Below are 25,162 nucleotides of genomic sequence, written 5' to 3'. Positions count from 1 at the left end.
AACTACCCTCCAGGTCAAGAAATAGAATTTTGCCACTCATCCCAGAAATCCCTTCTGTATGTTCCATTCCAGTCACAACACCCTTCCATTAACTATTATCCTGTTTTAGAAGTCACTTCCTTATGTTTAAAAAAAGTTTTATTGTGCAAATGCTTATCCCTAGATGTTAAGTCTTCATCGTTAAAAATGTTTTTGGTGTGTCTTTTAGATCTCTTCTACTTTATAGATTTTTTTTTTCTATTCCTTCCTTTACCCTACAATTTTTTTCTGTTGACGATCTCATACAATTTTCCCATAGTTTGGATTTGCTGGTTGTATACCCGTGATTGATCTTCTCTCTTCTATTTCCTGCACCCAGAAGCTTGATCAGGCTTAGAGTTCATCCTCTTGGTAAGACTACATAGGTGGTATATGGCAGGATTATAGGAGATACATAATATCTAGTTACCTTTTTGTGTATGATGTTAGTAATCACTGAGTCTTAATGCCTATATCTATTTATTCATTTGTTTTCATTTCTTTTTAATTAGTTTGATAATGAATGAAAATAGACATTTTTCTTTGTTCTTTCATAATCCAGTGGTACAGTTCATATGGGAAAGACAGGATAATTACTTAATAGTTTGTCTTTATTCATTAGTTTTTGAAATAAGTATTAAAAAATGTCTTCTTATGGAATTAAACATATTTGATGGATTTTTGTCCATTGTAATCAAGAGTACAATCAAGGGGACTACCAAATGCTTATTGTTCTTGGGCTGGTCATTGCTCTTAGGCCTTTTCGGTGAGCTGAGCAAGGAAATAAATTTGTACTATGTATATAGATAGATAAATAGATAAACTACAAATTCATTTACTACTTCCAATTTAAATTCAAGACCACAAAGCTTTCAATTAATGTCATCTCTATTATATATATATATATATAATATTATATATATATAATATATATATTTTATTTTTTGCACGGGCAGTCACCAGGAATTGAACCTAGGCCTCCTGCATGGCAGGTCTATTATATTTGTATCACCTTTCATCCACATCTCGAATCCTGGTTTTCAGGGACACAGAGGATGACAGGATTAGAATAATTCTTATAATTAATTCTTTGTTCCTATGTACCATACAGAACAGATTCAGAATAATACCTGTTATTACCACAGATATGATTGTTGAAAACATTAAAAAAATTTTTTTACATATGCTCTCCCCCTAATAAATATATCTATTTTTAGGGTTGTAATATAATTACATTGCCAGAGGCTATTTCCATTACATATTCCTGACCCTTTTTGGACATCATTTAATGTTACTTTTATAGATAACTATGTATTTAATGCTCGTCATCTGTCCATATGTTGATGTTTCTCTAGTCAATATGGTTGTCTGACACCCTAAGTGTCACTTACTCTCTTCCTTTATATTCTTTAGGAAGGGCTAGTGAGAACAGTAGTCCCTGATTTCTTGCATGTTGGTGACAGCTTGTACTCTTATCCTTTGAAAGTCAGTTTCATTGTATATAAAGTGCTTGGCTTGTACTTTCTTTCCTTGAACATCTTAAATATTTTATTCTATGTTCTTCTGCCATGAAACGTTGCTGTTGAAAAAGTCTAAGGGTAATCAGATTTTCTTTTTTTTTTTTTTTTTTTTTTTAAAGAGAGAGGGAGGAAAGGAAGGAAAGAAAGACAGAGAAGGAAGGAAGGATGGAAGGAAGAAAGGGAAACATCTTTATTTTTTATTATATTTTGTTTGTTTGTTCGTTTCTCACATGGGCTGGGGCCGGGAATCGAACCGGGGTCCTCCGGCATGGCAGGCAAGCACTCTTGCCCGCTGAGCCACCGCGGCCCGCCTAATCAGATTTTCTTTGCCTTATAAGTCATGTGCTTTTATTTTCCCAGCTACTCAAAGGATTTTTTTCTTTTTCTTAAAGTCCAGTTATTATCTTAGAATATGTTTTGGTGTTCGTTGTATTGGGTTGGTAGTCTCTGGGATGCAGTCTCCGTTTTCAATATCTAGATGAAAATTTTTTTTAAGTTCATAAAAGTTTTCTTGAATTATAGTTTTTAGTATTTATTCTTTTACCTTGCTTTGGCTTTCTTCTTCAGGGACTCCTATTTTATCGACATGCTATTCTTTGCTTTTCTTCAGTATTTTATCCCTTTTTCTTTTGAATCCTTTTTATCTCTTCATTTTTAAGTTTTAGAATAGACTTAAAAATAAAGATTCTCTTCAAGTTAGCTTTTTTGAAAAAACTTTCTTAAAATTTGGTCAGCTCTCTCTTCCCACACTTCTCCCCTGAAATTCTTTTCCTATGAGGTAAATAGGGATTCTTTTTATGTTTGTTCCAACACATATGCATATGTTTGTGTGTTCATATACGTTTATGTATTTATTCTGTTTTACAAAAATAGAAATATGTTTTATATATGTATTTTGAGTCTGGGGTAATACCCTTAAGTACAGAAGAGTACATTCCTTCTAGATTAAAACTCTTTTCTGAAGACAATTTCTTTGGGTCTGACCTTTGGGAACATGTTGGTAAAGTGAAAAGATATTGGTGGTCGTTATCAGAAGAGCTTGATTGAGTCTTAGGGTGCCCTCTATATAGAAACTGAGTGGCCTCAGATAAGTCATTTAGATTCTTTGAATCAGAATAGTTTCCTTAAATGAAGTGAGAATAATAAACCTCAGGTAAGATAATTTAAGAGTTAATTGTATGTATCAACAGTGGTATTATAGGAAGAGTGTGGGCCTTAGAGTCAGGTGGTTATGAGTCAGAATCTTGGCCTTGTAACTATGTGACTTTTGGCCAGTTATTTCTAATCTCTGAATCTTAGTTAATGGGTCAATACTTTGCAGAGTTGTAAGAATCAGAGATTTTATATATAAAGTACATTCTACAGTGCTTGACACTATACCAGGTGCTCAATAAATTAATGGAAGCATTTCAGTGATATTTGGTTATCTCTCACTATTCCTGAGATTTGTCTTTTCAAAAGATCCCTGGAGAAATTAGAATTCAACGCCCTCCAACCCCCCACACTCACCCCTGCCCGACGTCTTGGCCAGTATTCCATCCTCTTTGTTCTTGGTCAAACTGTTTTTCTGTTAGCTACACAAATCACTGACTGTTTTAAATTATCCCTTGGTATGTGTTTAAATGAGCCATTAGTTGGTTCTCAGTCATGGTTCAGTTTCCATTTCAATCTGTTTATTTGAGACCCTTTTCTTTTAAGTAATCTTCTCTCTCTGGGTCTTGTTTACTGAGAAGCAGAGCCAGAGCGGTTTATTACTTTTGTATTTTTGTCTCCTTGATATCCATGTACATTTATAACTTGACTAATAAACTTATTGCATCTTTTCCTTAGACCAAACTACCCCAAGTGTCACCTATTCTCTTCCTTTGTTAATTTCTCAGTGAATTCTGTATTCAGTGATAGAAATGAACCGTTTGCTGGACACTGTATAAGTCTGTATTGTTGCTTAAATCTCATAGTAAGTATATGAGGTTGATGTAGTTATCCCTTTTTATGAGTGAGGAAATTGACAAAGACAGATTAAGTGACTTGCCGAAGGCTATTTACCTTGTAATATACCTATTGGAATCCTAGTTCAAATCTTTCTGAATCCAAAGCTCATGGTCTTTTTTAGGGTACTAGACTTCTACTGGGGATATTAAGACACACTTATGGATCTTGTTATTTGTATCTATTTAGACTTAATGAATTATTGTTATTTCTGTTTAAAATGTCTACTCAGAGATTCCTTTACACTATAGTAAAGTAATTTACTTGAAATGGTTGGCTATGTATAGTTCGGAGTATCTCCCATGGAAGAAGGTTTAGAGAGAATGCTAGTGTACCTACTAGATACTCTTCTCTTTCCTGATTTCTTCCACTTACATTCCTTTGAAGACCTTTGAAAACACTAGGGGGCCTTTGGTTTAGTTGTACTTTGGCCTCTTTGATTGCAATGGTGCATAGAATATGCATGATTTATAAAAAAGGCGTTGAGGACCTAAACATGTTTCTGGAACCTTCTTTCAAACAAGATTCTGGATCATAGAGATAGACACTACAATTTGCTTTCCAAGTTCAAAAATAACTTGTCATCCAAGGGTGAAAGTCTCCAGGTAGAGTAGGAGATAACTCCCAGGAATGAGTCCGGCTCTGGCACTGTGGGATCAACAATTCCATCCTGACCAAAAGGGGGAAAAGAAGTGTAACTAGTAAAGTATCAGTGGCTGAGAGATTTCAAATAGAGTCGAGAGGATACTCTGGCCGTCACTCTTACACAAGCTTCAGTTAGACATCGCTATCTATCATAACTTGCCAAACCCCAACCAAAACTATTCCAGCCAATCCTAAAGAACACCTAGTGCAATATATAAGATTCAACAAAGGTTCCATGCACTAAGATAACTTTCCAGAAACCTACAACCTCTATATGGGTCCCTGGACTAGATAAGTCCTGAAACCTAAGAGGGGCCAGCCCCTCTAGAACATCAACTAGTTCCATCCCCCTACCCCATATTATGGACAGCCCCTTCCAACATTAAAAAGTTAGAATGGCCATAACCCAAATATCTCTAAAGAGTGAGATAGAAAGATCAAAAGTAATGGTGAAGTTATACAGAGAAGGTATGGGTTAATAAACAAATATGAGTGCTGAATCATTAAATGGATATTTCTTTTAGTCTCTAGTATCTTAGAGTAGTTAAAAGTAAAAACCTAAAATTGTGATATTGTAACCCATGCCAAACTCTGAAATCTGTTCTATAACTAATTGTGGTATTGTGCTTTGAAAGTTATTGCTTTTTTATATATGTTATTTTTCGCAAAAAAGAAAAAACAAATTGATTGTGATGATAAAAAAATGTTTATTCCTTCTAGCCTCCTATATTCTGGAGCAGCTAGAGGGAAAAATCTGAGATGATGGTGTGGTAGCCTATGACACACTCTGGTATCTGTCCTGTAACTACTTGTTGAAGAGTGCTCTGAAAATTATTGCTTTTTTTCTTTCTTTGCTTTGTATATATGTTATATTATACAACAAAAAAGTAAAAAATAAAATCTACAGATAAAAAGAAAATAGATGAACAGTAAAAAAAAACCTGTCATTATTTCTGTATTTGTTTTCCTTTGAGAAATTAAAAGAATTTAATGATGTAGTCATTACCTGTTCTTACCAATCAGAAGGGACACTTTTAAAAAATATTTTGTCATTTTACTTCCAATGTTTTTTTAAAATAAAACATAGCTTTTAAAATAAAAGTATTACATTATTGTTATAGGATAAGTTTAAAAATAAACCAAAAAAGAAAAAAATCATCTATAGTCTCAGTACTCAATTGTTACATTATTTACTCTTTTAACAGATTTAAGTTCATCTAACCTGCAAGCCACAGACATCTTGGACATTTTAAGCATCTATAACGACTATTGTTAAGAAATAGTGAGGTAGTTTGAAAGATTTGGAAGACCTCATGAGTTTAAACATTTCAAGTAATGCTACTGGTGAAAACCAAAGGTAAGTCTACAGTTTCTTCCTTTAGTTGAGAAATGCTTCTGAATACAAGGAACTTGGAGAGATAAGTGAGTGGTCGGGCTAATTTTAAGAATTCTTGTGAAATGGCAAAGGAAGTATCAATTTTACTGGACTGGAAGTGCACGAATAATACCTCATAGGAATTGGACTGGGATCCAGAGGCTTTTTTGGGCTCTTTGTCCTTTGTTAATTTGGACCACAAAGGTCCAAGTTGTCTATATTTTGTTCTGTCAGTAAAGTTGCTTATTCCTTTCCATTACTCAGATTTTTTCCTTTTCCTTATCTTTTTGCCTATTCACGTTTCTTTTTGGCCATTACTTTGACTTGCCATAACCTCTGTGACTAATTCCACGTCTTTTCTCATTGTCCTAACTCTAATTCATGGTTTCTGTTTAAGCATTCTTTTAGCTTTGGCTCCTGTTGCTGTTAGCTTCCTTTATTTGTTCTCTCTCAATTTACATTCCAAGAGAAAGCGTCTAATTACTATTGCTCATCTTTTCATACTATTAATTTCTGCCTTTGGGGGAGAGGCCTACCTTTGGTTTAATCAGCTCTGGTAGGGGTATACAAAATGTTAATGCTGGGCTGATTAGGAGAGTATAAATCATATTATGGTTTATAGAACTAAGTACAGAAATTGAAAATAAGATTTTAAGAAATTTTATTTTTTTATTATGATCATTCTGTTCTACACATATAATCAGCAATTCACAATGTCATCACATAGCTGCATATTCATCATCATGATCACTTCCTAGAACATTTGCATCAATCTAGAAAAAGAAATGAAATGACAACAGAAAAAAATTCATACATACCATAACCCCCACCCTTCCTGCCAATCGATCACCAGCACCTCAATCCAATCCATTGCCCCTATCATTCATTTCCACTCCATCTGCCTTACTCGTCTGTCTACAAAGTAGACAAAAGGAGCACCAGACACAAGGCCCTCACAACTACACAGCCACACCAATACTGGCACCTTCCAATCCTGGTTGTTCTGGGGGTAGGGGATGGGGAAAGGTCTTTTTTATACTGAGCCCCTCATTTCAATGTACAAAAGAAATTCTCTGATCAATATTAAATTGTATTGAAAACAAAATGGACTAAAAAGCAAATACTACTCTATGTTGGGGTGGAGGTGTGAGGGAAAAAATGAGTCCTTCAAAGCAGGAGGGGAGGCAGTCAGGGCACGGTTCTACGCCTGTGACCTCAGGTCACTCACGCTGCTGCAGTTTTACTTTTGGTGGTCTCAGGAAGGTCCGGTTTTTCTTCTCTTTCTTCCCTTTTGTGTTTGTTTGGAAGCTTCGCCAGCTGGCCACACGACCATCTCGACTTTCCTCAAAGTTTTTCTGCCACTCCCTTTCTCGTTTGGCTTTTTCTTGAGCTTCAATCTCTTCTTCTCTTTGTCGTTTCCTTTCATGCATCTCTTTGGCTTATCTCTCTTTCCTTTTAATTTCCAGTTCAGCAAAGAGTTTCATGGTCTGTTTGTATACTGCCTGTTTGAGCAGTTCAGGATCATCTTTTTCCACATTTATTGGTTTTCCTTCCTTCTCTAATTGTTTTTTCCGCTCTTTCACAGTGTGTTCCAAGTATTCTTTTCCTGCCTGAATTACATCCAGGGCCCTCTTCTTTTGTCCCTAATCCAGTAGCAACTTGTAAGCTTTGTCCACAGCTTCAAAAGCCTTTTGTGCTCTGTCAGCATCATCTTGATTCTTGTCAGGGTGCACCAATATGGATAACTGCCGAAACCTTTTTTTCATTTCCTCATCTGTCACTTCAGGATCTATTTGAAGAAACTCAAATGGATTCAAATTGAAGTAGAAGGAACCAGGACGGGTCAATCTCTCAATCTGGTTTTTGAATGTAAGAACTGAATCTCTCTTCTCTATTTGTTTCACCTTACTGTAAAAGGTCATAAACGTTTCTTCTGTGCCGCGTCCACCACCCGAAGTGCCGCTCTCTCCTGAAGCTGCCATTTCCCCAATTTAGCCACCCAGATTATAATTTTTTATCATGATTATTGACTGTACCTTTGGGGTCCCCATTGTTTCAATGGGTATCAACATAATGCTTTAAAAGCTTCTAAGACAAGAATCAATAGCATTAGTATACACTGGCACTTGATTTTTTTTAAATTTAGGAAAAGATTAATTTGGAATTTTATTCATTGTATAAAATTCCCTCACCTGAAGTAACTGCCAAAAAACCCCCACATCATTTTATTAAACTATAATTTTTGAAAACTTCCTTTTTTGTTTAGAAAACCCCTTATTTTTCAACAAAGGGGATTTTATACACATAACATGGGCAATTTAACTCTGGCAAAACACTTTTTTGTATGCTAAGATGTTTGTATATCATTCCTTATAAAGATGTCATAAGCATATTAGCCAGTCATTTAACAGTAGAGAATATTTGGGGCAGCTTGGTACTGAGTATATTAAATATAATTCAAGAATTCAGGAACTTGGTTTCAAAAGCGGATTAGAGTGTATAAAGGTATTAACTGGATTCGTATTTGAATCTTATAATGTATTTTTCTCTTAGTATTGCTAAGTGATTAAAAAAAAATCTCACAAAGTAACTAAATAAAAGGTGGGGATGAGAAGGAGGTGAATAATTAAGGGAACAAAAGATGGGACATAAAAAGATTTCTAGTTTGATAATTACTCATATTTACTACAAGATGTAAAGTGTGATTTGTTGGAACTATGTCCTAAATTTCTATAATTCTGCTTCTCTGCCCAAATCAACATATTTCTTGGTTGAGATCTGAATTTTTAAAGGGTTGAATCCTTCTAACTTGCCCTTTAGAGGGCAGCACCAGAAGATATCAGTGGATATAATCCCATTAGTGAAAAACGACCACTTCTTGATTTTTACAGATCTTTTTATCTTTTCAATTTACTTTCTTTCTAATGTAAATACAAATTTAAACCTAGGGAAAATTAATATAAATTTCTCCTTCTTCACCCGAATGATGTCACAAATCAGTGTAAAATCAATGATCCAAAATGGCCAGTTTGTAAAAATAATTCCAAGTGTTCCTGAAGGGTGAGTTGGCATGCGAAAACTTAAGTTGATTACAGTGTGTTCTGGGCTGTTTCTGTTTGACTGTGCGTATGATAATGCAAAGTTGAAATGGAGCCTGGAAATGTCGTTCTAGATATCTCTAACTACTGGAATCCGAGTTTTTATCTCTTAGTGGAAACTTTCAGTTGCTTAACTCTGTATTTGAGGTTTGGTTTTTTTTTTTAATGTTCTACATCATTTATGTTGTTTTACAACATTTGTAGAAAGAGTAGCCTGTGAACTGAGCTTTTCCATAACTTTAAAGATATATATATGTATCTAAATGAATACAGTGTACCTAAATATTTTAAAAATGCAACAGTAAACTATTTATGCCTTTTGCTAATGCCTTTATTTACTTGGTTTGGCATAAAAAATGAGCCAATGAACCTCTGTATCCTGAGGAAAAATGTATAAATGTTATCTGATATTGCACTTAGATGTAATGGTAGTTAATGTTAAATCACAAATAAACAGTATTTTATTTATTTTTTTAAACATAACAACATACAGACATGAACATTCTTACCACATGATCATTCCATTCTTTTTTTTTTTTTTTTTACATGGGCAGGCACCGGGAAACGAACCCGGGTCCTCTGGCATGGCAGGCAAGCGTTCTTGCCGCGGAGCCACTGTGGCCTGCCCAATCATTCCATTCTTGATATATAATCAATAACTCACAATATCATCACATAGTTGTATGTTCATCACCGTGATCATTTCTTAGAACATTTGCATCAATTCATAAAAAGAAATAAAGAGAAAAAAAGAAAAAACTCACACATACCATACCATTTACCCCTCTCTCTCACTGACTGCTAGTATTTCCATCTACCCAATATATTTTGACCTTTGTTTCCCCTTTTTTTCTATACCCCTTACCACTTTCATTGGTCACTAGCATTTCAATCTACTAAATTTATTTTAACATTTGTTCTCCCTATTATTTACAAATAAACAATATTTTAAATAAAAAAATCATGAATTGATTGGCTGTAAAATATTATAATTTATTGAATCGTACCAAATAATTAGTATTGTTTAGGTGTATTTTCTATATGTTATTTATTTGTATTCCCCTTTTAGAAGTTTAGGGATTTTTTTTTTATTAATTAAAAAAAGAATTAACAAAACAATTAGAAATCATTCCATTCTACATGTACAATCAGTAATTCTTAATAACATCACATAGTTGCATATTCATCATTTCTTAGTACATTTGCATCGATTTAGAAAAAGAAATAAAAAGACAACAGAATAAGAATTAAAACATTAATAGAAAGAAAAAAAAACAAAACAAAAAACCTATACCTCACATGCAGCTTCATTCAGTGTTTTAACATAATTGCATTACAATTGGGTAGTACTGTGCTGTCCATTTCTGAGTTTTTATATCCAGTCCCGTTGTACAGTCTGTATCCCTTCAGCTCCAATTACCCCTTCTCTCTTTTTTTTTTTTTTAATTAATGGAAAAAAAGAAATTAACCCAACATTTAGAAATCATACCATTCTACATATGCAATCAGTAATTCTTAACATCATCACATAGATGCATGATCATCATTTCTTAGTACCTTTGCATCGGTTTAGAAAAACTAGCAACATAACCGAAAAAGATATAGAATGTTAATATAGAGACAAAAATAAAGGTAATAATAGTAAAGTCAAAACAAAACAAAACAAAAACCTATAGCTCAGATGCAGCTTCATTCAGTGTTTTAACATGATTACTTTACAATTAGGTATTATTGTGCTGTCCATTTTTGAGTTTTTGTATCTAGTCCTGTTGCACAGTCTGTATCTCTTCAGCTCCAATTGCCCATTATCTTACCCTGTTTCTACCTCCTGCTGGACTCTGTTACCAATGACATATTCCAAATTTATTCTCGAATGTCTGTTCACATCAGTGGGACCATACAGTATTTGTCCTTTAGTTTTTGGCTAGACTCACTCAGCATAATGTTCTCTAGGTCCATCCATGTTATTACATGCTTCATAAGTTTATCCTGTCTTAAAGCTGCATAGTATTCCATCGTATGTATATACCACAGTTTGTTTAGCCACTCTTCTGTTGATGGAGATTTCGGCTGTTTCCATCTCTTTGCAATTGTAAATAACGCTGCTATAAACATTGGTGTGCAAATGTCCGTTTGTGTCTTTGCCCTTAAGTCTTTTGAGTAGATACCTAGTAATGGTATTGCTGGGTCGTATGGCCATTCTATATTCAGCTTTTTGAGGAACCACCAAACTGCCTTCCACAGTGGTTGCACCATTTGACATTCCCACCAACAGTGGATAAGTGTGCCTCTTTCTCCGCATCCTCTCCAGCACTTGTCATTTTTTGTTTTGTTGATAATGGCCATTCTGGTGGGTGTGAGATGATATCTCATTGTGGTTTTGATTTGCATTTCTCTAATGGCCAGGGATATTGATCATCTCTTCATGTGCCTTTGGCCATTTGTATTTCCTCTTCTGATAGGTGTCTGTTCAAGTCCTTTTCCCATTTTGTAATTGGGTTGTCTGTCTTTTTGTTGTTGAGTTGAACAATCTCTTTATAAATTCTGGATACTAGACCTTTATCTGATATGTCATTTCCAAATATTGTCTCCCATTGTGTAGGCTGTCTTTCTACTTTCTTGATGAAGTTCTTTGATGCACAAAAGTGTTTAATTTTGAGGAGCTCCCATTTATTTATTTCCTTCTTCAGTGTTCTTGCTTTAGGTTTAAGGTCCATAAAACCGCCTCCAGTTGTAAGATCCATAAGATATCTCCCAACATTTTCCTCTAACTGTTTTATGGTCTTAGACCTAATGTTTAGATCTTTGATCCATTTTGAGTTAACTTTTGTATAGGGTGTGAGAGATGGGTCTTCTTTCATTCTTTTGCGTATGGATATCCAGTTCTCTAGGCACCATTTATTGAAGAGACTGTTCTGTCCCAGGTGAGTTGGCTTGACTGCCTTATCAAAGATCAAATGTCCATAGATGAGAGGGTGTATATCTGAGCACTCTATTCGATTCCATTGGTCGATATGTCTATCTTTATGCCAATACCATGCTGTTTTGACCACTGTGGCTTCATAATATGCCTTAAAGTCCGGCATCGCTAGACCTCCAGCTTCGTTTTTTTTCCTCAAGATGTTTTTAGCAATTCGGGGCACCCTGCCCTTCCAGATAAGTTTGCTTATTGGTTTTTCTATTTCTGAAAAATAAGTTGTTGGGATTTTGATTGGTATTGCATTGAATCTGTAAATCAATTTAGGTAGGATTGACATCTTAACTATATTTAGTCTTCCAATCCATGAACACGGTATGCCCTTCCATCTATTTAGATCTTCTGTGATTTCTTTTAACAGTTTTTTGTAGTTTTCTTTATATAGGTTTTTTGTCTCTTTAGTTAAATTTATTTCTAGGTATTTTATTCTTTTAGTTGCAGTTGTAAATGGGATTCGTTTCTTGATTTCCCCCTCAGCTTGTTCATTACTAGGGTATAGAAATGCTACAGATTTTTGAATGTTGATCTTGTAACCTGCTACTTTGCTGTACTCATTTATTAGCTCTAGTAGTTTTGTTGTGGATTTTTCCGGGTTTTCGACGTATAGTATCATATCGTCTGCAAACAGTGGTAGTTTTACTTCTTCCTTTCCAATTTTGATGCCTTGTATTTCTTTTTCTTGTCTAATTGCTCTGGCTAGAACCTCCAACATGATGTTGAATAATAGTGGTGATAGTGGACATCCTTGTCTTGTTCCTGATCTTAGGGGGAAAGTTTTCAATTTTTCCCCATTGAGGATGATATTAGCTGTGGGTTTTTCATATATTCCCTCTATCATTTTAAGGAAGTTCCCTTGTATTCCTATCTTTTGAAGTGTTTTCAACAGGAAAGGATGTTGAATCTTGTCAAGTGCCTTCTCTGCATCAATTGAGATGATCATGTGATTTTTCTGCTTTGATTTGTTGATATGGTGTATTACATTAATTGATTTTCTTATGTTGAACCATCCTTGCATACCTGGGATGAATCCTACTTGGTCATGATGTATAATTCTTTTAATGTGTTGTTGGATACGATTTGCTAGAATTTTATTGAGGATTTTTGCATCTATATTCATTAGAGAGATTGGTCTGTAGTTTTCTTTTTTTGTAATATCTTTGCCTGGTTTTGGTATGAGGGTGATGTTGGCTTCATAGAATGAATTAGGTAGTTTTCCCTCCACTTCGATTTTTTTGAAGAGTTTGAGGAGAATTGGTACTAATTCTTTCTGGAACGTTTGGTAGAATTCACATGTGAAGCCATCTGGTCCTGGACTTTTCTTTTTAGGAAGCTTTTGAATGACTAATTCAATTTCTTTACTTGTAATTGGTTTGTTGAGGTCATCTATGTCTTCTTGAGTCAAAGTTGGTTGTTCATGTCTTTCCAGGAACCCGTCCATTTCATCTAAATTGTTGTATTTATTAGCGTAAAGTTGTTCATAGTATCCTATTATTACCTCCTTTATTTCTGTGAGGTCAGTAGTTATGTCTCCTCTTCCATTTCTGATCTTATTTATTTGCATCCTCTCTCTTCTTCTTTTTGTCAATCTTGATAAGGGCCCATCAATCTTATTGATTTTCTCATAGAACCAACTTCTGGTCTTATTGATTTTCTCTATTGTTTTCATGTTTTCAATTTCATTTATTTCTGCTCTGATCTTTGTTATTTCTTTCCTTTTGCTTGCTTTGGGATTCGTTTGCTGTTCTTTCTCCAGTTCTTCCAAGTGAACAGTTAATTCCTGCATTTTTGCCTTTTCTTCTTTTCTGATATAGGCATTTAGGGCAATAAATTTCCCTCTTAGCACTGCCTTTGCTGCATCCCATAAGTTTTGATATGTTGTGTTTTCATTTTCATTTGCCTCGAGGTATTTACTAATTTCTCTTGCAATTTCTTCTTTGACCCACTCGTTGTTTAAGAGTGTGTTGTTGAGCCTCCACGTATTTGTGAATTTTCTGGCATTCCGCCTATTATTGATTTCCAACTTCATTCCTTTATGATCAGAGAAAGTGTTGTGTATGATTTCAATCTTTTTAAATTTGTTAAGACTTGCTTTGTGACCCAGCATATGGTCTGTCTTTGAGAATGATCCATGAGCACTTGAGAAAAAGGTGTATCCTGCTGTTGTGGGATTTAATGTCCTATAAATGTCTGTTAAGTCTAGCTCATTTATAGTAATATTCAGATTCTCTATTTCTTTATTGATCCTCTGTCTAGATGTTCTGTCCATTGATGAGAGTGGTGAATTGAAGCCTCCAACTATTATGGTATTTGTGTCTATTTCCTTTTTCAGTGTTTGTAGTGTATTCCTCACGTATTTTGGGGCATTCTGGTTCGGTGCGTAAATATTTAAGATTGTTATGTCTTCTTGTTTAATTGTTCCTTTTATTAGTATACAGTGTCCTTCCTTGTCTCTTTTAACTGTTTTACATTTGAAGTCTAACTTGTTGGATATTAGTATAGCCACTCCTGCTATTTTCTGGTTGTTATTTGCATGAAATATCTTTTCCCAACCTTTCACTTTCAACCTATGTTTATCTTTGGGTCTAAGATGTGTTTCCTGTAGACAGCATATAGAAGGATCCTGTTTTTTTAATCCATTCTGCCAATCTATGTCTTTTGATTGGGGAATTCAGTCCATTAACATTTAGTGTTATTATTGTTTGGATAATATTTTCCTCTACCATTTTGCCTTTTGTATTATATATATCATATCTGACTTTCCTTCTTTCTACACTCTTCTCCATACCTCTCTCTTCTGTCTTTTCGTTTCTGACTCTAGTGCTCCCTTTAGTATTTCTTGCAGAGCTGGTCTCTTGGTCACAAATTCTCTCAGTGACTTTTTGTCTGAGAATGTTTTAATTTCTCCCTCATTTTTGAAGGACAATTTTGCTGGATATAGGAGTCTTGGTTGGCAGTTTTTCTCTTTTAGTAATTTAAATATATCATCCCACTGTCTTCTAGCCTCCATGGTTTCTGCTGAGAAATCTACACATAGTCTTATTGGGTTTCCCTTGTATGCGATGGATTGTTTTTCTCTTGCTGCTTTCAAGATCCTCTCTTTCTCTTTGACCTCTGACATTCTAAGTAGTAAGTGTCTTGGAGAACACCTATTTGGGTCTAATATCTTTGGGGTGCGCTGCACTTCTTGGATCTGTAATTTTAGGTCTTTCATAAGAGTTGGGAAATTTTCAGTGATAATTTCTTCCATTAGTTTTTCTCCTCCTTTTCCCTGCTCTTCTCCTTCTGGGACACCCACAACACGTATATTTGTGCGGTTCATATTGTCCTTGAGTTCCCTGATACCCTGTTCAAAGTTTTCCATTCTTTTCCCGATAGTTTCTGTTTGTTTTTGGAATTCAGATGTTCCATCCTCCAAATCACTAATTCTATCTTCTGTCTCTTTGAATCTATCATTGTAGGTATCCATTGTTTTTTCTATCTTTTCTACTTTATCCTTCACTTCCATAAGTTCTGTGATTTGTTTTTTCAGTTTTTCTGTTTCTTCTTTTTGTTCAGCCCATGTCTTCTTCATGTCCTCCCTCAATTTATCGATTTTGTTTTTGAAGAGGTTTTCCATTTCTGTTCATATATTCAGCATTAGTTGTCTCAGCTCCTGTATCTCATTTGAACTATTGGTTTGTTCCTTTGACTGGGCCGTATTTTCAACTTTTTGAGCGTGATCCGTTATCTTCTGTTGGCGTCTGTGCATTTAGACAGATTTCCCTGGGTATTGGATCCAAAAGTTTGGAAGATTTTTCTGTGAAATCTCTGGGTTCTGTTTTTCTTATCCTGCCCAGTAGGTGGCGCTCGTGGCACACGTTTGTCTGCGGGTCCCACCAGTAAAAGGTGCTGTGGGACCTTTAACTTTGGAAAACTCTCGCCGTCCGAGAGGTTCGCTAGCCGAAGCGGCGTGGAAGGGTTCGAGCCGGCCCGGGGTCCGAATGCGGGGAGGGTTGCTGGCCGCCGCAGCCCGGGAAAGCGCCCGTCCGAATTTCCTAGTCGCCCGGGTGACAAGTGTGGTGGGAGGGCGCCAGCGGCAGCGGCCCGCCCGGGAGAGTGCACGTTCCCGGGGAGTCACGGGTTTGGAAGGGGCCTCCCCCACCCGTCACCGTTCTCCGCGGCCTGGGGATTTCCGATCCAATTCTTTCAATTGGTCCGGGGGGCCGCGCGTGGTGTGGGCGCCAGCCGCCACGGTTTCAGGGGACCGCCTCTCCAATTCTCCCAGCCGGCCCGGGAAGGGGGAAGGGAGTGACTCTGGCCGCTTGCCGCCCCGCCCGGTGAAGCCCGCGCGCCTCGGCGATCTCACCCGAGCGGCTTCTCTCAGCCAGCCAGCCGTTCCAGGATGGGGTATGCTGTCTTTTTTATCTCTGTTGTGGCTTTGGGCGCTGTTCTGTATCGTTTCTACTCCCCTAGTAGCTGTCCTGGAGAAGAAACTAAGATCCGCGCGTCTTACTAAGCCGCCATCTTCTCCGGAAGTCAGTTTAGGGTTTTTGAATGAAAGAGGAGATGATTTCATTAATTCTGACAGATGAGAGAGAGAGAAAAACTAGCAGAAGTTAAGAGACTTATGACAAGATTACTCACAGCCATGGAATTAGAATCCAGGACTCCAGGCAGTGTGGTCTTCTGTTGCACACTCACTTCATATCCTTAACCTCGTGTTTGGATTTTGTCTTCTATTTTCTTTATACAGTTTGTCCAGCTTTTGAATATAAGTTTTCCATACTTTGAGAAAAGATCAAATGATGATAATACAGTTTGGAAATCCTTGTCACTGATCCATTTCTTAGGATTTTCATCTCGGAAATGTTGATATCTACAAGAATCAGGACCATACTTGCTTGATGAATGCATTAATGGAAGGTTTTTATTTTTATGGCAAGAAGAAAATGGCAAAAACATCTTGAAATTTATGTTTCTCATCCATTCATCAGTTCTGAGCTCCTCTTTGGCCTCCTTTAGCATGTTGATTTGTTCTGCCAACCACAAGATTGGTTCCAAAGGCTTATTAGTGTTGCTGCATTAACTTCAGTGATATCTTGGAAGGGCCTCTAACATTGCTTCCTATTAATGGCTGGCAGGATTTTGGACTGAGAAAAGGAATGGGTGCTCGGACAGGCTAGTCAATCGTTAAGGTTTACAGAGTGCTTCTGCTTAACTTTAGGCCTATGGTGTGTTAAAGGGCTCTGCTTTCTGTAAGCGCAACTCCCATGAATCAGGCTCTTTTCTGAAGGGCGAGTTGTAGATACTTGAAATCTGCTTTGTGCTGAGGAGGTAATGCATCCTTTGAGCTTGGTAATCTCTTTTCTTCTCTTACCTTTCAAGATTAGATGTCTCTTTCACCTCTGCAAACTCTTTCAGTGCCTCCCTTCACTCAGAAAGGCCGATGAAGTTCGGGATTTCTCTCTCAGCTGTACGGGCACATGGCGAAGTCTGCTAGCTTTCTCTCCTGGCTTCTTGTTTCATGAAGCTCCCCCAGGGGTGTTTTCCTTCTTCATCTCCAAAGGTCTCTGGCTGCATGAGCTCTCTTGGCTCTGGTGGCTGTCCTGATTCTCTGGTATTTTATATGCCTGTTTTACACATTTTTTTTTGTTATCTATTTTTAATATATTTTGCAAAAGCATTATGGATCATTCGAAAATAATCTTTATTGGCCATTCATATACAGTGATCGTCATTATTTGCAGATTCCATATTTGCAAATTCATCTACTTGCTAAAATTTATTTGTAACTCCAAAGTCAATACTCACAGTGATTTTGTGACCATTTGTGGAAATGTGCAGAGTGGCGAAAAATTCGAGTCACCTAATACCCACTTTCCCAGCTGAGGTTAAACAAGGTGACTATCTTTTTTTTCAGCTCTCAAACTGTAAACAAGTGAGCTTGTCAAGATATATTTAGTAACTTTTTTTTCACATTTTTGTGGTTTTTCTTGGTGATTTTGTTGGTTTAAAATGGCTCCCAAATGTAGAAATGAAGTATATTGTCTAGTGTTCCTAGTATAAGAAAGCTGTGATGGGCCTTAAGGAGAAAATACATGGGTTTGTTCAGGCATGAGTTACAGTGTTGGCCAGAGTTCAGTGTTAACAAATCAACACCCTATTTAATAAATTCCAATTACCCACCCCACATTATAATTTATAATTAAACTTGCTTAAATTTATGCTGAGAGGCTTTGTTTAAATGCTGATCTAAAATGTTCTGCAGACAATGATGCTGTTTTTAGATGAGGTTAAATGAGGGCAGTCTCTAGAAGGCTGATGAAATAAAGAACTTCTTAGAGAATCATCTTACACAAATTTAAGGAGGAAACAAAAGATATAAGGTGTCTTTAAACAGAAACATATATAAAACAAGGTTTTATATTGATTTCTTGAGGAAATATTGTGACCAGAGGCTTGCAGAAACCTAGCTCTGTATTTCTTTGGTGGGTAGCAGTTCAATATTAGCTAATTTATCATTCCCTGTGATGTTGTAGAATATAACTACTACAAATAATGAAAATTGGGAATCGATTTTATCTTCTTTCATGAAATATCCATTTAGATATTTAGGCCATCTTTATTGATCTGTAAGAATTCTTTATTTATTCTCTATATAATTTTTTTTATCAGATATATGGTTTGAAAATATTTTTTTCCATTCTTTGGCTTGACTTCTTATTTTCTTAGGGTGGTGGGCTGGTATGAAATTGTTAAGTACCCCAGAAAAGCCATATGCTCTTGATCCTGATCAATATTGTACGGTGGAAACTTTGATTGGAATGTTCCTATGGATATGTGACATACCCAACTGTGGGTTGGATCTTTTGATTAGATGAAGATGTGACTCTGCCCATTCAAGGCAGGTCTCATTTAGTTTACTGGAGTCTTTAAGAGAGCTCATGAAGAGAGAAACAGACCAGAAAAGACATAGACACAGACGTTTCAAAATGTAGAAACCCCAGAACATGCTAGTAGCTGAAAGAGTTGACAGAAGGTAGACAGGAACCAGAAGTGACATAGACGCAGACAGTTAGAGATGCTTTGTTTGCTGACAGAGGGAGCAGATGCCAAGGCATGGACGTTTGGAGATGCAGAGCCCAGCAGACGTCTCTGTTGCCTTCCCATGAGTTGCTAAGCAAGCCAGAAGCCAGAAGGATCCAGAGGCTGAGAGAGCCGTCTGAAACCAGAAGCTGGGAGAGGATGCAGATGCCAGTTGCATGCCTTCCCATGTGACAGATGTCAGGGTATCTTTCTCTGGATTCCTTAGTTTGGACATTTTTGTGGCTTTAGAACTGTAAACTTGTAAACTAATTTCCTTTTTTTTTAAATTAATTTATTTTTTAATTATGATACATAACCACATACAAACATTCTTAGCATATGTTCATTCTGTTCTTGTTATATCATCAGTAACTCACACTATCATCACATAGTTGTATATTCATCATCATCATCATATCTTAGAACATCTGCTTCAATTCAGAAAAAGCAATGAAAAGAAAACAGAAAAAAATTCATACATACCATACCCTTTACCCCTTCTCTTCACTGATCACCAGAATTTCAATCTACTAAATTTATTTTAACATTTGTTCCCCCTATTATTTATTTATTTTTAATCTGTATGTTTCACTTGTCCGTCCATAAGGTAGACAAAAGAAGCATCAGACACAAGGCTCTCACAACCACACAGTCACTCTGTGAAAGCCATTTCATCACACAGTTACCTTCAAGAAACATGGCCACCGGGGCACAGCTCCACATTTTCAGGCAGTTCCTTCCAGCCTCTCCATTACACCTTAACTAAACAGGTAATATCTATTTAATGCGTAAGAATAACCTCCAGGATAACCTCTCAACTCTGTTTGGAATCTCTCAGCCATTGACACTTCATTTTGTCTCATTTCACTCTTCCCCCTTTCAGTCGAGAAGGTTTTCTCAGTCCCTTGGTACCGAGTTCCAACTCATTCTAGGATTTCTGTGCCATGTTGCCAGAAAAGTCTGCACCCCTGGGAGTCATGTCCCATGTAGACAGGGGGAGGGCAGTGAGTTTACCTGCTGTGTTGGCCAAGAGAAAGAGAGACCACATCTGAGCAACAGAAGAGGTTCTCTTGAGGGTGACACTTAGGCCAAATTTTAAGTAGGCTTAGCCTATCCTTTGTGGGAAGTTTCATATGAACAAACCCTCAAATTGGAGGCTTGGCCTATTGCTTTGGCTGTCCCCACTGCCTGTGAGAATATTAAGAATTCTCCACTTGGGAAAGTTGAATTTTCCCCCTTTCTCACCATTCCCTGAAGGGGACTCTGCAAATACTTCCCTATTCACTGTTCAAATCGCTCTAGGATTTATCTGAGCATCACTCTGGACAAACCTACAAAATCTCATGCCCTATGCAAGATTCCAGGTACTATGGTGTTTGATTAAGCTGTCCACATAAGTTATGTTAGGAAATTTACTAGCCAAAATATAAATTTTGTACCAAATAAACATTTTTTGCTTGTCTCATACATACGTTAAAGTTTTAAAGTATTAATTACCATCTATTTTCAATATCCTTCATTATTGACATTCCTTTGTTCTTCCTCATGCAGAAACATTTTTAAATTTGTATATTTAGTCACTATCATTATGCAGTCTAGGCATTCCTAGATTAGAACTGTAAACTTGTAAACTAATTTCCTTTTTAAAAGCTGTTCCATTTCTGGTGTATTGCATTCCAGCATCATTTAGCAACCTAAAACAGGTGGTATCTTTTGAAGTGCAGAAGTGTTTAATTTTGATGAAGTCCAGTTTATCAAATTTTTTTCCTTAGTTAACTGAACTTCTGGTTTTTTATTTTAGAAATCTTCACCCAATTTAAGATTGTGAAGATTTTTCTCCTCTGTTTTCTAAAAGTTTTATCATTCTAGGTCTTATATTTATGTCTTTGACCCATTTTGAGTTCATTATGTGTATGGTGTGATTAATGGCCTAAATTCATCTTTTTTGCATGTGAAAATCCAGTTCAGCACAGTTTGTTGAGAAGACTATTGTTTCTCCATTCAGTTGCGTTAGCACCTTCATTGAAAGTCAGTATGGGTTTATTTTTGGACTTTCAGTTCTAGTTCATTGGTTGTTTATCTGTCTGTTCTTAACCCAGAACCACACTGTTTTAATTACCATAGTTTTTTGTAGTATGTTTTGAAATTAGAAACTGAAAGACCTCTTAGTTTGTTCTTCAAGGTTACTTTTTTATTCTGGGTTTTTTGCCTTTCGTATTAGTTTTAGGATCAATTGCCAATTTCTGCAAAAAAGCCTGCTAGAATTTTTTTTTTTTTAATTTTTTTCAGAACAAAGGTATACCATATGACGTGAGGACATCACATTTTTTTTTTTTATTAATTAAAAAAAGAATTAACAAAACAATTAGAAATCATTCCAATCTACATGTACAATCAGTAATTCTTAATAACATCACATAGTTGCATATTCATCATTTCTTAGTACATTTGCATCGATTTAGAAAAAGAAATAAAAAGACGACAGAATAAGAATTAAAACAATAATAGAAAGAAAAAAAAACAAAAAAAAACAAAAACAAAAAACCTATACCTCACATGCAGCTTCATTCAGTGTTTTAACATAATTGCATTACAATTGGGTAGTATTGTGCTGTCCATTTCTGAGTTTTTATATCCAGTCCCGTTGTACAGTCTGTATCCCTTCATCTCCAATTATCCCTTCTCTTTTTTTTTTTTTTTTTAATTAACGGAAAAAAAGAAATTAACCCAACATTTAGAGATCATACCATTCTACACATGCAATCATTAATTCTTAACATCATCACATAGATGCATGATCATCATTTCTTAGTACATTTGCATTGGTTTAGAAGAACTAGCAACATAACCGAAAAAGATATAGAATGTTAATATAGAGAAAAAAATAAAAGTAATAATAGTAAAATCAAAACAAAACAACACAAAACAAAACAAAAACCTATAGCTCAGATGCAGCTTCATTCAGTGTTTTAACATGATTACTTTACAATTAGGTATTATTGTGCTGTCCATTTTTGAGTTTTTGTATCTAGTCCTGTTGCACAGTCTGTATCCCTTCAGCTTCAATTACCCATTGTCTTACCCTGTTTCTAACTCCTGCTGAACTCTGTTACCAATGACATATTTCAAGTTTATTCTCGAATGTCCGTTCACATCAGTGGGACCATACAGTATTTGTCCTTTAGTTTTTGGCTGGATTCACTCAGCATAATATTCTCTAGGCCCATCCATGTTATTACATGGTTCATAAGTTTATCTTGTCTTAAAGCTGCATAATATTCCATCGTATGTATATACCACAGTTTGTTTAGCCACTCTTCTGTTGATGGAGATTTTGGCTGTTTCCATCTCTTTGCAATTGTAAATAATGCTGCTATAAACATTGGTGTGCAAATGTCCGTTTGTGTCTTTGCCCTTAAGTCCTTTGAGTAGATACCTAGCAATGGTATTGCTGGGTCGTATGGCAATTCTATATTCAGCTTTTTGAGGAACCGCCAAACTGCCTTCCACAGTGGTTGCACCCTTTGACATTCCCACCAACAGTGGATAAGTGTGCCTCTTTCTCTGCATCCTCTCCAGCACTTGTCATTTTCTGTTTTGTTGATAATGGCCATTCTGGTGGGTGTGAGATGATATCTCATTGTGGTTTTGATTTGCATTTCTCTAATGGCCAGGGACATTGAGCATCTCTTCATGTGCCTCTTGGCCATCCGTATTTCCTCTTCTGAGAGGTGTCTGTTCAAGTCTTTTTCCCATTTTGTAATTGGGTTGGCTGTCTTTTTGTTGTTGAGATGAACAATCTCTTTATAAATTCTGGATACTAGACCTTTATCTGATATATCATTTCCAAATATTGTCTCCCATTGTGAAGGCTGTCTTTCTACTTTCTTGATGAAGTTCTTTGATGCACAAAAGTGTTTAATTTTGAGGAGTTCCCATTTATTTATTTCCTTCTTCAGTGCTCTTGCTTTAGGTTTAAGGTCCATAAAACCGCCTCCAGTTGTAAGATCCATAAGATATCTCCCAACATTTTCCTCTAACTGTTTTATGGTCTTAGACCTAATGTTTAGATCTTTGATCCATTTTGAGTTAACTTTTGTATAGGGTGTGAGAGATGGGTCTTCTTTCATTCTTTTGCATATGGATATCCAGTTCTCTAGGCACCATTTATTGAAGAGACTGCTCTGTCCCAGGTGAGTTGGCTTGACTGCCTTATCAAAGATCAAATGTCCATAGATGAGAGGGTCTATATCTGAGCACTCTATTCGATTCCATTGGTCGATATATCTATCTTTATGCCAATACCATGCTGTTTTGACCACTGTGGCTTCATAATATGCCTTAAAGTCAGGCAGTGCGAGACCTCCAGCTTCGTTTTTTTTCCTCAAGATGTTTTTAGCAATTCGGGGCACCCTGCCCTTCCAGATAAATTTGCTTATTGGTTTTTCTATTTCTGAAAAATAAGTTGTTGGGATTTTGATTGGTATTGGCATTGAATCTGTAAATCAATTTAGGTAGGATTGACATCTTAACTATATTTAGTCTTCCAATCCATGAACACGGTATGCCCTTCCATCTATTTAGGTCTTCTGTGATTTCTTTTAACAGTTTTTTGTAGTTTTCTTTATATAGGTTTTTTGTCTCTTTAGTTAAATTTATTCCTAGGTATTTTATTCTTTTAGTTGCAGTTGTAAATGGGATTCGTTTCTTGATTTCCCCCTCAGCCTGTTCATTACTAGTGTATAGAAATGCTACAGATTTTTGAATGTTGATCTTGTAACCTGCTACTTTGCTATACTCATTTATTAGCTCTAGTAGTTTTGTTGTGGATTTTTCCGGGTTTTCGACGTATAGTATCATATCGTCTGCAAACAGTGATAGTTTTACTTCTTCCTTTCCAATTTTGATGCCTTGTATTTCTTTTTCTTGTCTAATTGCTCTGGCTAGAACCTCCAACACAATGTTGAATAATAGTGGTGATAGTGGACATCCTTGTCTTGTTCCTGATCTTAGGGGGAAAGTTTTCAATTTTTCCCCATTGAGGATGATATTAGCTGTGGGTTTTTCATATATTCCCTCTATCATTTTAAGGAAGTTCCCTTGTATTCCTATCTTTTGAAGTGTTTTCAACAGGAAAGGATGTTGAATCTTGTCAAATGCCTTCTCTGCATCAATTGAGATGATCATGTGATTTTTCTGCTTTGATTTGTTGATATGGTGTATTACATTAATTGATTTTCTTATGTTGAACCATCCTTGCATACCTGGGATGAATCCTACTTGGTCATGATGTATAATTCTTTTAATGTGTTGTTGGATACGATTTGCTAGAATTTTATTGAGGATTTTTGCATCTGTATTCATTAGAGAGATTGGTCTGTAGTTTTCTTTTTTTGTAATATCTTTGCCTGGTTTTGGTATGAGGGTGATGTTGGCTTCATAGAATGAATTAGGTAGTTTTCCCTCCACTTCGATTTTTTTGAAGAGTTTGAGGAGAATTGGTACTAATTCTTTCTGGAACGTTTGGTAGAATTCACATGTGAAGCCATCTGGTCCTGGACTTTTCTTTTTAGGAAGCTTTTGAATGACTAATTCAATTTCTTTACTTGTGATTGGTTTGTTGAGGTCATCTATGTCTTCTTGAGTCAAAGTTGGTTGTTCATGTCTTTCCAGGAACCCGTCCATTTCCTCTAAATTGTTGTATTTATTAGCGTAAAGTTGTTCATAGTATCCTGTTATTACCTCCTTTATTTCTGTGAGGTCAGTAGTTATGTCTCCTCTTCCATTTCTGATCTTATTTATTTGCATCCTCTCTCTTCTTCTTTTTGTCAATCTTGCTAAGGGCCCATCAATCTTATTGATTTTCTCATAGAACCAACTTCTGGCCTTATTGATTTTCTCTATTGTTTTCATGTTTTCAATTTCATTTATTTGTGCTCTAATCTTTGTTATTTCTTTCCTTTTGCTTGCTTTGGGGTTAGCTTGCTGTTCTTTCTCCAGTTCTTCCAAATGGATAGTTAATTCCTGCATTTTTGCCTTTTCTTCTTTTCTGATATAGGCATTTAGAGCAATAAATTTCCCTCTTAGCACTGCCTTTGCTGCGTCCCATAAGTTTTGATATGTTGTGTTTTCATTTTCTTTCGCCTCGAGGTATTTGCTAATTTCTCTTGCAATTTCTTCTTTGACCCAGTCGTTGTTTAGGAGTGTGTTGTTGAGCCTCCACGTATTTGTGAATTTTCTGGCACTCTGCCTATTATTGATTTCCAACATCATTCCTTTATGGTCCGAGAAAGTGTTGTGTAAGATTTCAATCTTTTTAAATTTGTTGAGACTTGCTTTGTGACCCAGCATATGGTCTATCTTTGAGAATGATCCATGAGCACTTGAGAAAAAGGTGTATTCTGCTGTTGTGGGATGTAATGTCCTATAAATGTCTATTAAGTCTAGTTCATTTATAGTAATATTCAGATTCTCT

General features: G+C 36.1%; 1 protein-coding gene and 1 pseudogene across 15 annotated transcripts in view; one reads left to right on the top strand and one right to left on the bottom strand.

Moving 5' to 3' along the window:
- The window catches only part of CCDC171 (coiled-coil domain containing 171), a 576,357-nt gene that overhangs the window by 3,105 nt on the left and 548,090 nt on the right, over positions 1–25,162 (top strand). For 12 of the 15 annotated variants that reach the window (XM_077148117.1, XM_077148129.1, XM_077148126.1 and 9 more), the window contains exon 2: positions 5,378–5,529. In XM_077148117.1, coding sequence (XP_077004232.1) covers positions 5,486–5,529 — 44 coding nt within the window. In that variant the 5' untranslated portion in view covers positions 5,378–5,485. Of the gene's footprint in view, positions 1–298; positions 391–5,377; positions 5,530–7,333; positions 7,417–25,162 lie in introns of all 15 variants that reach the window. The other 3 variants (XM_077148119.1, XM_077148121.1, XM_077148122.1) reach the window with 2 other exon arrangements.
- LOC143675096 (spermatogenesis-associated protein 17 pseudogene) lies at positions 16,347–17,086 on the bottom strand (annotated as a pseudogene).

The sequence above is a fragment of the Tamandua tetradactyla genome, chromosome 2 (assembly GCF_023851605.1).
Source record: "Tamandua tetradactyla isolate mTamTet1 chromosome 2, mTamTet1.pri, whole genome shotgun sequence".
NCBI classification, from domain to species: Eukaryota; Metazoa; Chordata; class Mammalia; order Pilosa; family Myrmecophagidae; genus Tamandua; species Tamandua tetradactyla.
Note: the sequence above shows the minus strand (reverse complement) of the source record. Positions and strands in the feature narration are given on the sequence as shown.